Source organism: Pan paniscus, chromosome 11 (genome assembly GCF_029289425.2).
Source record: "Pan paniscus chromosome 11, NHGRI_mPanPan1-v2.0_pri, whole genome shotgun sequence".
Lineage (NCBI taxonomy): Eukaryota > Metazoa > Chordata > Mammalia > Primates > Hominidae > Pan > Pan paniscus.
In genome coordinates, this window is record NC_073260.2 from 122,409,518 (window position 1) to 122,422,350 (window position 12,833).

The following is a 12,833-nucleotide window of genomic DNA, read 5'->3' on the forward strand; positions in this document are numbered from 1 at the left end:
ATGCACCACCCTGCCCCCCGCCAGAAAGTTGCTTTTTTCCTTTTTCAGTACAGAACAATAGTCTAATTGTACAATGTTGTTTACAGAAGGTGTTCTGTTTCTGTTGAAATGCTTATCCTATCCCAAGGTGTTTTCCATTATGTCATTTTACACAATTTAAGGCCTAAATATAAATTGCTACTTGGAAAGTACACTACTTCCCAGACAAAAATGAGACCCCCTCCCCAAGACCACTGATGGCCTGTGACATCGGATGGATTTTACATAATGATCTACCTCAGGCTAGAAAGTATGGCTCTGATGAGACATGGGGTAAGTGGGGGGAGGGGTACAACTTGAAATACAAGTTTAAAGGCACTCACTGGTCTTACAGTTCACAGGTGTTGGTGGACAAGAACCTCTCCTCTTCATGGAAGTGAAAAGACACCGCGACGTGGCCATGAGACCATAGAGTACGAGATGGAAAAGAGCCACATACCACTGTGCAAGTGGTAGTTTGAACTCCTGCATGCATGGCTTATATACACACGCTACTGAGATTTAATTTGTTATGCTTCATCTGGGAACCGTTTTTTTTTTTTTTTTCCTCATTACCTCCACAAACCAAAAGTATAATTCCACATCTATACTATGACTCTAAACTGGTGACTGCATACATTATAAACTTTACATAAATGTCAGCTTTAGCTTTGATTATATTTTAAGCTTAGAGACACGCTGAAGGCTGATATGCTAGTTAAGAAATCTACTTCTGGCCGGGCATGGTGGCTCATGCCTGTAATCCCAACACTTTGGGAGGCAGAGGCGGGCGGATCACCTGAGGTCAGGAGTTCGAGACCAGCCTGACCAACATGGAGAAACCCCCTCTCTACTAAAAACACAAAATTAGCTGTGCGTGGTGGCGCATGCCTGTAATCCCGGCTACTAGGGAGGCTGAGGCAAGAGAAGTGCTTGAACCCAGGAGGCAGAGGTTGTGGTGAGCTGAGATCGCGCCACTGCACTCCAGCCTGGGCAACGAGAGCGAAAGTCAGTTTCAAAAAAAAAGAAATCTACTTCTAGAATACTGGTTATGTCTTTTAATGATTTTTTTCCCCAGGACCAGGCGAAAATTGATAATTAGTGAGGGTCTTTTGTTTTATGGTTTTTCTTTTTTACCTGCTCAAGCTGATCTGTTGACCAGAATACCTAATAGATACTGCTGAGAAAGAAATCTTAACCATAGCTGAAATAAATTGTTTATATTAATAAGGGTAAAAATGTGACTATCTTACTTCAATTAGAAAATGACGTCATGATTTAGAATACTCACTTGAGGTTGGAAGGATTTTACAGAAAAGCTATCACAATCCTAAAGGAATCAAACATAGCAAAATCGTTTGGAAAGAAAACTTTAAAAATTGGGTCAACACTGCAGGGCAGTAGGTGAAGTGTGCTGCTGCTTTTCAGGTTCAGGTTCCTATGAAGTTTAATATCAATCACTGAAGAACTTACTAGACCACATTAGTGCCCCTCCTTATCAAGAGAGCCTGCAGAAACCTGAGCCAGTCATGAAGCAGGTGTTACAAGCATCTGCACTCCATATCTGCTACTGAGATCTCTCCTCTCAGCCTTATTGAGTATTGATTGGTGATAATTCCTAACAAGTTTGGAAATATAATCACCTAGACCCTTGAAGCAAGAGCAAAACAGGGTGGGATGGGAGTAGACTTGTTTTGGTCATGGAATTAGTAGCTGTTAAAATCACCCCAATGTTGGGGCACAGTGGCTCACACCTGCAATCCCCGCACTATGGGAGGCTGAAGCAGGCTGATCACTTGAGCTCACGAATTCAAGACCAGCACAGACAACATGGAGAAACCTCAACTCTACAAAAAAAAAAATACAAAACTTAGCCAGGCGTGGTGGCATGTGCCTGTAGGCCCAAGCTACTTGGGAGGCTGAGGTGGGAGGATTGCTTGAGCCCAGGAGGCAGAGGTTGCAGCAAGCTGAGATCATGCCCCTGCAGTCCAGCCTGGTCAACAGAGCTGGCTTTGTCTCAACACCACCAAAAAAATCACCCTAACAGTCATAAAGGACTATAGATAAATAATGTCCCTGAGTTACCAAGACAAACAAAGTTCCCTGTTAGGAGACTGAAAAGGGTTCACTCAGCTCAATAAGAAAGGCACCAAGACTTTGTCTAGAGTCTTAAAAACAATCACACTCTGATGCATGATTTTACTTTTGTTAATCTACTCTGGGCTGAAACAGATAATCATCAAGATGTTCATGACAGGATTACTTAAAATAAATAACTCAAAGCAGCCAAAACGTTTAACAGTTGTGGAAAGAACAAGAAATAGAATGCAAGAGAGTCTAAAATTATGTATTTTAAAGAAAAAAATGCTTGTTACGTCATTATAAAAAAAAAAAAAAAAAAACAACAGGCCGGGCGCGGTGGCTCACGCCTGTAATCCCAGCACTTTGGGAGGCCGAGGCAGGTGGATCACCTGAGGTCAGGAGTTCAAGACCAGCCTGACCAACATGGAGAAACCTCATCTTTACCAAAAATTTAAAAATTAGCCGAGTATGGTGGCGCATGGCTATAATCCCAGCTACTCAGGAGGCTGAGGCAGGAGAATCACTTGACCCCAGGAGGCGGACGTTGCAGAGAGCCGAGATTGTGCCATTTGCACTCCAGCTTGGGCAACAAGAGCGAAACTTCATCTCAAAAAACAAACAAAAAACCCCCAAAAAACAGACGATATCAAATTGTAGTGCAGTACAACTTCAACCTCAACAAGGATTTTAAAAACGCATTGAAAAACGACCAGAAGGAGATATGCCAAAGCATAATGAAAAATAATAATGTATTCTTATTCACCAAAATGAAGATTTATGATTGAATATAATTTAGAACCATTTTATCCATAAATAAAGTAGGTCCCAACAAACACTTTAATTGGGTTACCTTCATTGAAAACATGCCATAAGTCAAATGTCTAATTTTATTTTTCCAAAGAAATGATGTTTAAGGATCATAGGACCAACCTTTATTTTTATCACCATAAACAGCACGTTTTACCAACCGGCACTATTTAACTATCACATGAAGCCAAACAAATAGAAGAATACAATTATTACACAAAAGTTTTAATATGTTATATGTTGCAACCATCAGAATCTTCTGTTCAGTTTCTATGCATTTCTTCAGGATTCTCCCATTGCATTTATTACTACAAAGCAAAGGTGCTTGAAACAGGACATAAGATCCAGAGAGTGTTTTTGTGTGTGTATTGTCGGGGGTAGGGGGGACAAGCATTTTGAAAAAATGTTTTTGAGATTTGTCAGCTATCACTCAGCTTTTGGAAATACCGTCTTAGGATGGCTACTTTTCTACCCTCTTTCTCACTTGACGTTTCATAATAGTGGGTGCAGGTACAGAACTCCACTGCCCATCTGACTAACTGTGATGACAGACAGACACTGGATGACCTGCAGCTTCCTTAGCCAGCCATTTCTAGTTTTTCCCACCCCACCTTGTAGACGTTACACGCGCTCATGACTCAAGGCGTCCCTGTCTTTCAAAATGTAAGAACCCACGTTCCCTTCTATCATGTCCTATGATCCTTTCCTGCCTCTCCATTTCCTTTTTTTTTTTTTTTTTTTTTGAGAGAGGGTCTCACTCTGTCCCCCAGGCTGGACTGCAGTAGCACGATCAGGGCTCACTGCAGCCTCGACCTCCCAGGCTCAAGCGATCCTCCCATCTCAGCCTCCTAAGTAGCCGGGACTGCTGGAGTATGCCACCACACCCAGCTAATTTTTGCATTTTTGTGGAGACAGGGTTCCGTCATCTTGCCTAGGGTGGTCTCGGACTCCTGAGCTGAAGCAATCCGCTTGCCTCGGCCTCCCAAAGTGCTGGGAATTACAGGTGTGAGCCACTGTGCCTGGCCTTTGCTTCCCCATTTCTTAATGGTAAAATGCTTCAAAGCTTTTGGCTGAATTGCGACCAAATTAAAAAGCACAAAGCTTCTGCAGACAAAATCAAATGCCTCTCCATCTGTGCCCAAGTCCCACACGTTGCTTTGTTAAATGGGTGGGTCGTGGCAGGCACCGGAGTGCTGCTTTTTCCTACAATGGCTGTTTTAATAAATTCTCAAGGAAGACATATCAGGTGTGATTCTAAAGGAATGAGACAGATTTTTTTCCCCCATTAATATACAAGGACATATATATATATATCCAAATAACTGCCATCTCTCAGAGCAATCCATTTTTAATCAAAACGTTTATAGAGTGGTTTGGAAAACAGTGTGTCAGCCCTGTAAGAAAATCCATTTTGTTATTTCCAGCTGAGCCTCCTTCCCTTCCTTCAGAGACGGGTCCTTTATGCTGGTGTTGGCCTGGAGCTTGAGAGGCAGAGACCCTGGAAAGAGGGGCTTCAGGGCCAGGCTAATGCTGGAAGATAAGGGGAAGCATTCTGTGTCTCGGAAAACAGACGGACTAAGTTTATTTGTGGGCTGCCCACCTGCTGTACGTGGGCATAACTGGCTGAGCACCATAAATAAGTATCGAGTCACCAAGAGTCAAAGCAGCCTGTTTCAGTAAACATTTAAAGTATCAATATTTGTAATGAGGGCAAAATAAAGCACTGGAGTCCACATCTCCGAGCAGATTCTCTCTGCACTAAATGTAATATTTGGGCTCTAATTCAGCATTTCCCAAAGTGTGCTCCACAGAACACTAGCTTAATGGATTAGTAACAGTGTCCCGTGAAAAGGGGGTTCTTTGGTCAAATAAGTTTGGGAGATGCTGGGTTAAGCAGTTAAACAGCTGACTTTATAGCAAGACTTCCCAGGGCCTCTGGCTGTACTGGAAATCTCCAAGAAGGAGTAGCAAGGCTAGAGTTGGAAGAACTCACTCTGGGAAGCATCATGAAATGCTCATGCACCAGACAATGCATGAGGCGCTGACCTCAGGAGGCTGCTACTCTACACGATAAACTGTCACTTGATTCTGGGCCCAAACTATCAGAAACAGAGAATGAATGAAAAAAGGTGCTTCACCTACACCTAAAATTTCCTAAAAGTGTATCTAATTGGTCACAGTGCTATTTCATGGTAATTTCTCTATAATGAAATTAGAGCCACTAAATGCAGAGGTGCTTGGGCTTGAGAGCTATCATTACAGCCTCTCGCTCTTATTTAAAGTAATACAAGATGTCTGGTACTAAAAATAAATTTTGCCTAAAAGAGCCTGTTGGCTGGTCCTGAAAGAGCAGTCAATACTAACAACATAATCACAACATCAAGGGCTGCTAATGGCCAAGTAGAGAGTTCAGCTGTCCTGTGATGGTGTATGCAGGGCCAGGTAACTACATACATGCACATGTGCACACACACATACACACAAGTGCCTTCACACACACCAATTTTCCTGCCACCTTCATTTCTGTAAATGGCACCGCTGTTCACTGATCACTCAGGACAGAGATTCAAGAGCTATGTGAGTTCTCTTCCTCCTCCTCCTCTTCCTCCTCTCCTTACACATCCAGACTGCCCCTAAGTCTTGTCAATCCTACCTCTGAGTATTCCCTTGTCTTCCTACCTACTGCCACTTCCTTATTTGAAGGACTATCTTCCTCCACGACCAGACAACATTCTCCTAATGTATATGCCTCCTTCGCTCCATCCTTCACAGACTATCAGTGACATTTCCCAACACAAATCTCACTGTATCCCCATGATCCTCTCTTGGCTATCTACTTTCCACTGCAGGGCTGATGTCGGCTCCCTGGGTGTCGCCTCCCCTCTCCCACATGACAGACATCACACACTGGTCCCTGCACGCTCACGCCCAGAACTCAGGTGTGCTCTCCGTTGGTCTCCTTGAAACAGTGCTCCTAACAGTGACTGCGATGACTACAGGTTGCCCTCAAGACCCCACTCCTAGAAGGGTACATCAAAATTCCTCCTCAGCTTGGTGTTCAAGGCCCTCCGGGATCTGTTCTCAGGCTTCTCCAGCCTCATCCAGGCTGTCCTAGTCTTCCTTTGTCTCCAATGAGCTGGTCACGCTGAGATGGTGTAGTCTTTCCCAGCCTCCATGACTGCATCCCCCATTCCCGCACACACCACCACAAGCTCTGCCCCCCGACCCATCCTCCCTTCACCCGTCTGTTTGAGAAACTCCCACTCTGCTCACAGCCAGTTAGAAGCGCTCTCCACTCCTGCCCCATCCCTTCCCATCCCGCCCTGTGTATATGTGTCATTCATACCAGGTACTTGCATTATTTGTTGACATAGCTCTTTCCAATTGTGCTTTAAATAACTCCATTTAATTCATTTTTCTTTTCCATTTTCAGTACTTACAAAGAGCCTCTTTTGACCACTGAAGCAAAGATTTTTTGAAAACTCTTCTGAAGAAAGGGTTAATTCATCATAATACAATCTCCAAACACCACGTTGTCAGCTCAGGCTTATGGGAAAAGGAAGTGTGTGTGACAGACAGCAAGGGACAAGACAGACTCCAGAGTGCCCTGAGGAAGCAAACACCAAGCCCATTGCTATGTCTCTGGAAATTACAGTTTAAATGTGTCTTTGGTGAAAATGAATTTATCTAGTTCCTAACCATATACCGTCATGTCATCTCCCCTCAAAAAGCCTGGGCATGGCACTGGGGACTTGCAATAAATAGCCTTTAAAGTTACTGATCTACTTTTCATGGTCACATGACCATCTTGATGGAAGAGGGGAAAGAGGGAAAGGAGCTCCTGCCTGTCCCTGTTTCCTGGGCGGGGCATTTAGCTTCCATCATGCCATTTAGCCATAAGGCCTCCTTTCTAGGTATTAGGGGTGGAAATATTTACCCAAGTTGGTTGATTATTTAAACTGCCCAAACTTATGAAGTCAACTATTTGTTGTTTCAATCTCCAAGTCAGAATCCAGACTGACTTCTTTCTCATAATGGCAAATACAGAACAAAATTCCTGACGTTTCTCAATGGACATTATAGTTTACGTGCCTGGTTTCCAGGATGAGTCATTGTTTACTGGACTGCAATAAGAAATATCAAAAATTGACAATCTTGCCCGACAGTTGCATCTCCACACAAAAATGGATAAGTATAAGTATAAATCACCGCTAGTTTTTAATCTCCTTATATAAAGAAGAATACCACAACCAGTGATCTGTGTTCATTCTGAAGTACACGATACATCCTCAATTCTCTCTCTCCAGTCCTACACTGGATCCTATGCTGGTGGAAAAAATGTTGTAAAGGATGTTATTGGGTCAGCTGAAAAAACTGAAATATGGATGGTAAAGCACTCTATCAACTTTTTTTTTAAGTACAGGTTGACTGAAATGGAGAAAGAAATGTTATCTCTCTTATATTAATAAGAGCTCCTAGCCTTGGTGTATCATGCACATCCATCTCTCCAGCTCAACCAATGTCATCTAATATTCACACTATCTCTAGGAGAAAAGCATTTCTGCTTTCTACCCAACAGAAGCAAAGGCACACAGAGGTTGAAAGAGACTGGCTTTAGATGCTTGGGACTACACACAACAGGTAGGCCCAGGAGTCACACCCTGAAACCCAACCCATCACACAAACAAGAGACAACTCAGCAATTGCCCTCTGCATGCCATGATCAACTCTGGAATGCAGACACAGCGTGAACATGCACGCTTCTTCATGTCTCGCAGGAGATCAAGTCACTACAGGTGCTTTGCATTAAGCTTCTAAACCAAGACAGCACAGAGTTAAAGAGGCCCAAGGAACACACAACAGAAGCTGCGCTGGAAGGGAGGGGGAAGCAACAGAAACCCATCTCCAAGATGCTGCAGTTAGGGCGGGCTTTCCAGGAGATCCCAATACCCTTGTAAGGAGTGCATGTATAGAATTGACACAGCCAGATTAAAATACAGCACCAACAACTTCAGAAGCCATGACAGCTGTTTAAGAGTATCTGTGCCTCTATCCCGCACTCCAAGTAGGGGTGATCAGGAGGTGACCGAAGAAATTTGCTTCCAAAGGCCGATCCTATGATTCAATCTGTTTCACGTAATGAGGGATACCTGTATTTAGAGATAGGGGAATACAAGACAGATCCTGACCTGTTTCCTTCTATTTCCAACTGAGAATTACTGGGCACCTTCTCCACGTTACACCTGCGGTAGAGTAGAAAGAACACTAGAGTCAGAAGACCTGGGTTGTCATCCCCGCCCGGATCCTTCTTCCTAGGCTGGGTGACCTGGCCTAAGTCATTTTACTCTCCAAGCCTCAGTCTCCTCACCAACCTGCCTTGTTAGGAAGATTACACGGGGTTATGTTTGGAACCTCATTCGGAAAAATAACATAGTTCTCTAAAAATGGTGGGGGAAGTGGATTTCCTAACCTTTCTGGGATTTTCCTACTTCCATCACACACAGAAATTCCTGTTACCCTGTTCCCTCTATACATGTTCCATTCACTGTTCCAGAAGGTGGAAGACAGGCAGCCACTGGCTAGAGGTGCGTGTGATCTTGGGAAGGTAGTGCTAGTCTATCTGAGTTTAGCCCCTCATTTGTAAAATGGGGGAAATACTTACCTCAGAAAGTTATAAAAATTAAATAGGATAAAGTGCTTTCTTACAGTAGCCTGCACAAAGAAGGTATTCCAAACATCAGCCAATTTGGGTCTGAACACCATCTAACTAGTCAGCTCTGCTTCCAAGAGCTCTATTCCTTTTCGATAGATCACTGAATTCATGATCTTTAGTGGGAAATGAAAATAAACCACCACCTGGCGTCTTGGGCACTTCTACAAGCCTCTAGAAAAGCCTCTTCAGTTGAGGATTTTTGAAACTGCTAGGTTGGTGTCCCTTTTTGTGGTGGCAGGGAAGCAGCTGCCAGGTTTCACAGATCCTGGGAAGACCCTCCATACCCTCTAGATCTCCCTCCAGGTGTAGACAGCACCCTTTGGCATTCACAGCCTATGCCTGTCCACGTATAAATCCCTTCTCGGAGTTACTGCCCCATTGTGCTTTAGAGTCAGTGGGGGGTCGGGGTGTTGCAGGAAAAGCATAAACCCATAAACAAATCAACAGAGGGGTGGAAGCGCATGTGCTCTCTTCAAAATATACAGAATTCTTTGGAATGTCTGAAATGTAAGGAGAGCTGGGAGGGGTGCATTGGAAAAAAAAGTTGGGAAGATCCGAAGGTTCAGACTGTGGAAGATAACAATTCTCCTACGCTAAGAAGTCTGGTCATCATCGGGTAGGCAGCGGGCCGCTGTGAAGAGCTCTAAAGTTACAACATGAAATGACAAGTTAGATGCCTCAGAAAGAAGCCAGGACAGGAAGAGACTGGAGGCAGGGCACGCAGTCCACCCTGCAGCTTGCCAGGCCAGGCCAGCAGTGCAAGGGCCTCAGGAAGACACGGTGTGAGGAGGCAGATGAACGGGTGTCTTGTAGGGACAATTAGGAGCAGGTTGAGGGGACTCTGAGTGTCAGCAATAAGGCACAGAATTGGGAAAGTGTTTATTATTTCACTTTTAGGAACTTGGGCTAATGATGGTGCTGACCAAGGAGACACAGAAGCTTAAGTAGACCATGTCATCTCCGAATGTGCACGAGTGACGGGAGGAAAACCTGAAAACAACAAGTACTACCTTAGAACGCTTTACAGAGTAGATTGTAACTAACTCAGAGAAGCTAGGTATGGCTCTGTCATCTAAGACTGACGCAGATTACAACTCAGTGGGTTCTGAACAACCAAAGATCCCAGCAGAATAATTTCAAATCATTCTGATAAGGAGTCCATGCAGGTCAGCCATCTGATTGGCTTGGGGAAAAAAAAATACAAATTTTTAAAACCCTAAAACAAAGCAACAAAAAATAATAACTACACAATGACATAGATTTGGTTTAAAATGTTTGTTACTAAAACTTATTTTAGAAAGACAGTATGAATGCCAGTGTAAAGATCCATTGGTTTGATGAAGCCTTGAGATGATAATCAGTGTGGGAAAGCCTTCGACACAGTAAATACCTAACGCACTTCAAATAAAGAACTTCCGAGACAGAGAAAGCCTTGGAACAAGGCAATATTTTTAAATAAGAGCCCTGCCCTTCTGGAGAATGGGCTGATTATATGTAGGCCTTCAACAGAGTTTCAGCCCTACTCAAAATGAGAAAAATGCTGCAAATTACTTTTCAGTGTGTATAGGAATTAAGTACAATTAGTCCACAGGTTTGTAGTTTACCAAATTCTTGGAAAGCTGCTATAATGTAATAAAATATCAGATCATTTGCCGGGCATGGTGACTCACGCCTGTAATCCCAGCACTTTGGGAGGCTGAGAAAGGCAGATCACCTGAGGTCAGGAGTTCGAGACCAGCCTGACCCACATGGCAAAACCCTGTCTCTACCAAAAATACAAAATTAGTAAGGCATGGTGGTGCACACCCATAATCCCAGCAACTCTGGAGGCTGACGCAGGAGAATTGCTTGAACGCGGGAGGCAGATGTTGCCACTGCACTCCAGCTGGGCAACAAGAGCAAAACTGTCTCAAAAAAAAAAAAGAAAGAAAGAAAAAAGAAAAAAGCTCATTTTCCCAGGTAAATATTATGATAATGTCCTGAATTGATTATAAGTACCAGGTAATGTCATTGTATCCTCAGATAATGGGGCTCATATGACCCCTACTTCCCTGAATTCCCCAGGCCAGCTACCTCTTCAGTAATATCCCATAGGAAAGCTATCTCTTCCACTGCATGATGAGCTAGTGGGGGTAAGTATCTGGAATTTTTTACCCTATAATTATATTCAAGAGTACAGTCCTGGAAATAAGCAAACAATGAAGGAAATATTTCTAAAAAGAATGAATGATTTTCTCCAATGTGAGAACTAAAAATTCAGGACAAGCTGAGTCTTACCACAATTCCCAGAGATACCACAAAGGCTTATTAAATTTAGGGACAAGAAGAACACATTCCCAGCTAGGGGAAGACAGCAGAGACTGAAGAGTGTCAGGGAGGCAGGAGCCATGTGGCTGCCACCCCTCTGTGCACCGGAGCTGTGTTCACCAATTGGACTGACCAGGCACTGACCAGGCAGGTATCTCCTGCCTCCTCCATCACTTTGCTGCATCCATCTTCAAGGCTAGACCTGATGTCCAAACCCTTTTACAGACAGCAGGGCTGGTCTTCCTGTGGACTGCTTCGGAAAGAATTGTCTTCGAGCAATTGATAGAGAGGGAGGAGGTGATGACACCCTACTCACTTTCTGTTTCCAGATTCTTCAGGAATGAGAACAATGCTCAGATTTGAAAAGCAAGGCATAATAAATGGTGAACAAAAACTCCTGATAAGAGAGTTGATAGAAAGACCATATCAAGCCACTTCAAGTAAGTTCAAGTGTCCAGTTGCAAACTAATTAAATCCTGGAAAAGCATGTAGATTGCTTCTGCTAATAACATTTAGGAAATCACAGAGCATAAAAATGGAATCAGAACACTAGAGATAAGCAAATGTCCCAATTTCAATATGAGAAAGAAAATTTGAGACTGTTACACTTGATGTTGACCCTTGGTAAAAATTTAGAAGAAATTATTCAGATGCCACAGGGCTATTTAGAAAAGATAAATAGCATCATTAAGTGCCAGCAGGAGGTCTCTTAGAAAAAGCTATGGCAAGCTAACTTCATTTCACTTTTTCGGCAGGGTTTCTAGGTTGATAGATTGGAAAGGCTAGCCATGGTGTATCATGGTTTTAGCCTTTCTTGATAATGCTGAGAAAGGATAAATGTGGGTGACATGAGAGCATGGCTATATGAGTTCACTGATGGGTAGCCAACCTTAAGGAATACTGGTTAATATATTCATGTCAACCTGAAGTGATTTTCAGGGGTATGTCACAGAGACCTGTCCTTTGTCTAAGTTTCTAAGCAATAGCTTATATCAAATCTTTGGATGAAAAAACTTAGATACATAAACATAGTAAACATAATTTTTACGTAGATAAAAATTTAGAGGTACAGCATCATGCAAGGATGATGGGGTGAAAAGTAGTAAGGCTGGAACTACACAGGGATAAGAATACAATCAGTAGGTATAGGTTCAAAAAAATTATGCTTAGCTGAAAGCTAACCTTGGCAGTATTCATGTGAAATCAGAGCAGTGTATGTGTGTTTTGGGGTGGGGAGTGGGGGTTATTTCAACAAGTCACATATTCAATTAGTTAACTCTGTGTCAAGGTTGCTGGAAAAAGTAAACACACCCTTGAGTTATGCTAACAGAATTCTGGTGTCCAGAATAAGGAAGCTAACCACCCTGTAATTAATGATCAGAATACCCCATTGGCGTTCTGGGCGCCATGTTTTAAATGGGACACTAGGAGACTGGAATGTGGCCAATGTCTAGGCATCACTCAGAGAGCAAAGTGAAGGGTTCCTACCTGAAGAAGAATGTCCTGAGGTAGATATGCTTGTTGATACATTTTAAAGGATATTTCTCAGAATGAGAGCAGATTTATTCTCTGAGGTTCCAAGTGGAACAAACAGCTAGGGGTCAGATGGCTGCATCCCTTTTAATGTAGGAAACGGTGATGTGTTTAGAACTGTCCTTTGGTGTCAAGAACTACTCTGAAGCAGGGAGCTCACACTGCAGTGTCCACATGGAGGCGGATGACCACATGCCAGAGGTGGTACAGGGGACTTACTTGTATTGTGGGAAGTTGGGCCAGGCAGAGCTGAACATCCCTTCCAACGTTAATAATGTCTCTAGGAATCTCTCTCTCTTCTTGATCCAAGTAACCGAAAGCCATGTCTCTAGAGTTGGAATAGCTCCACAGACTATACTCTTTACCATCTAAC

General features: G+C 43.2%; 1 protein-coding gene across 14 annotated transcripts in view; it reads right to left on the reverse strand.

Moving 5' to 3' along the window:
- The window catches only part of SMARCA2 (SWI/SNF related, matrix associated, actin dependent regulator of chromatin, subfamily a, member 2), a 179,626-nt gene that overhangs the window by 15,024 nt on the left and 151,769 nt on the right, over nucleotides 1-12,833 (reverse strand). For 7 of the 14 annotated variants that reach the window (XM_063594037.1, XM_034967063.3, XM_034967067.3 and 4 more), the window contains exon 29: nucleotides 8,097-8,150. The exons of the other annotated variants lie outside the window; for them this stretch is intronic. In XM_063594037.1, coding sequence (XP_063450107.1) covers nucleotides 8,097-8,150 — 54 coding nt within the window. The remainder of the gene's footprint in view (nucleotides 1-8,096; nucleotides 8,151-12,833) is intronic. 14 annotated transcript variants of the gene reach the window in all.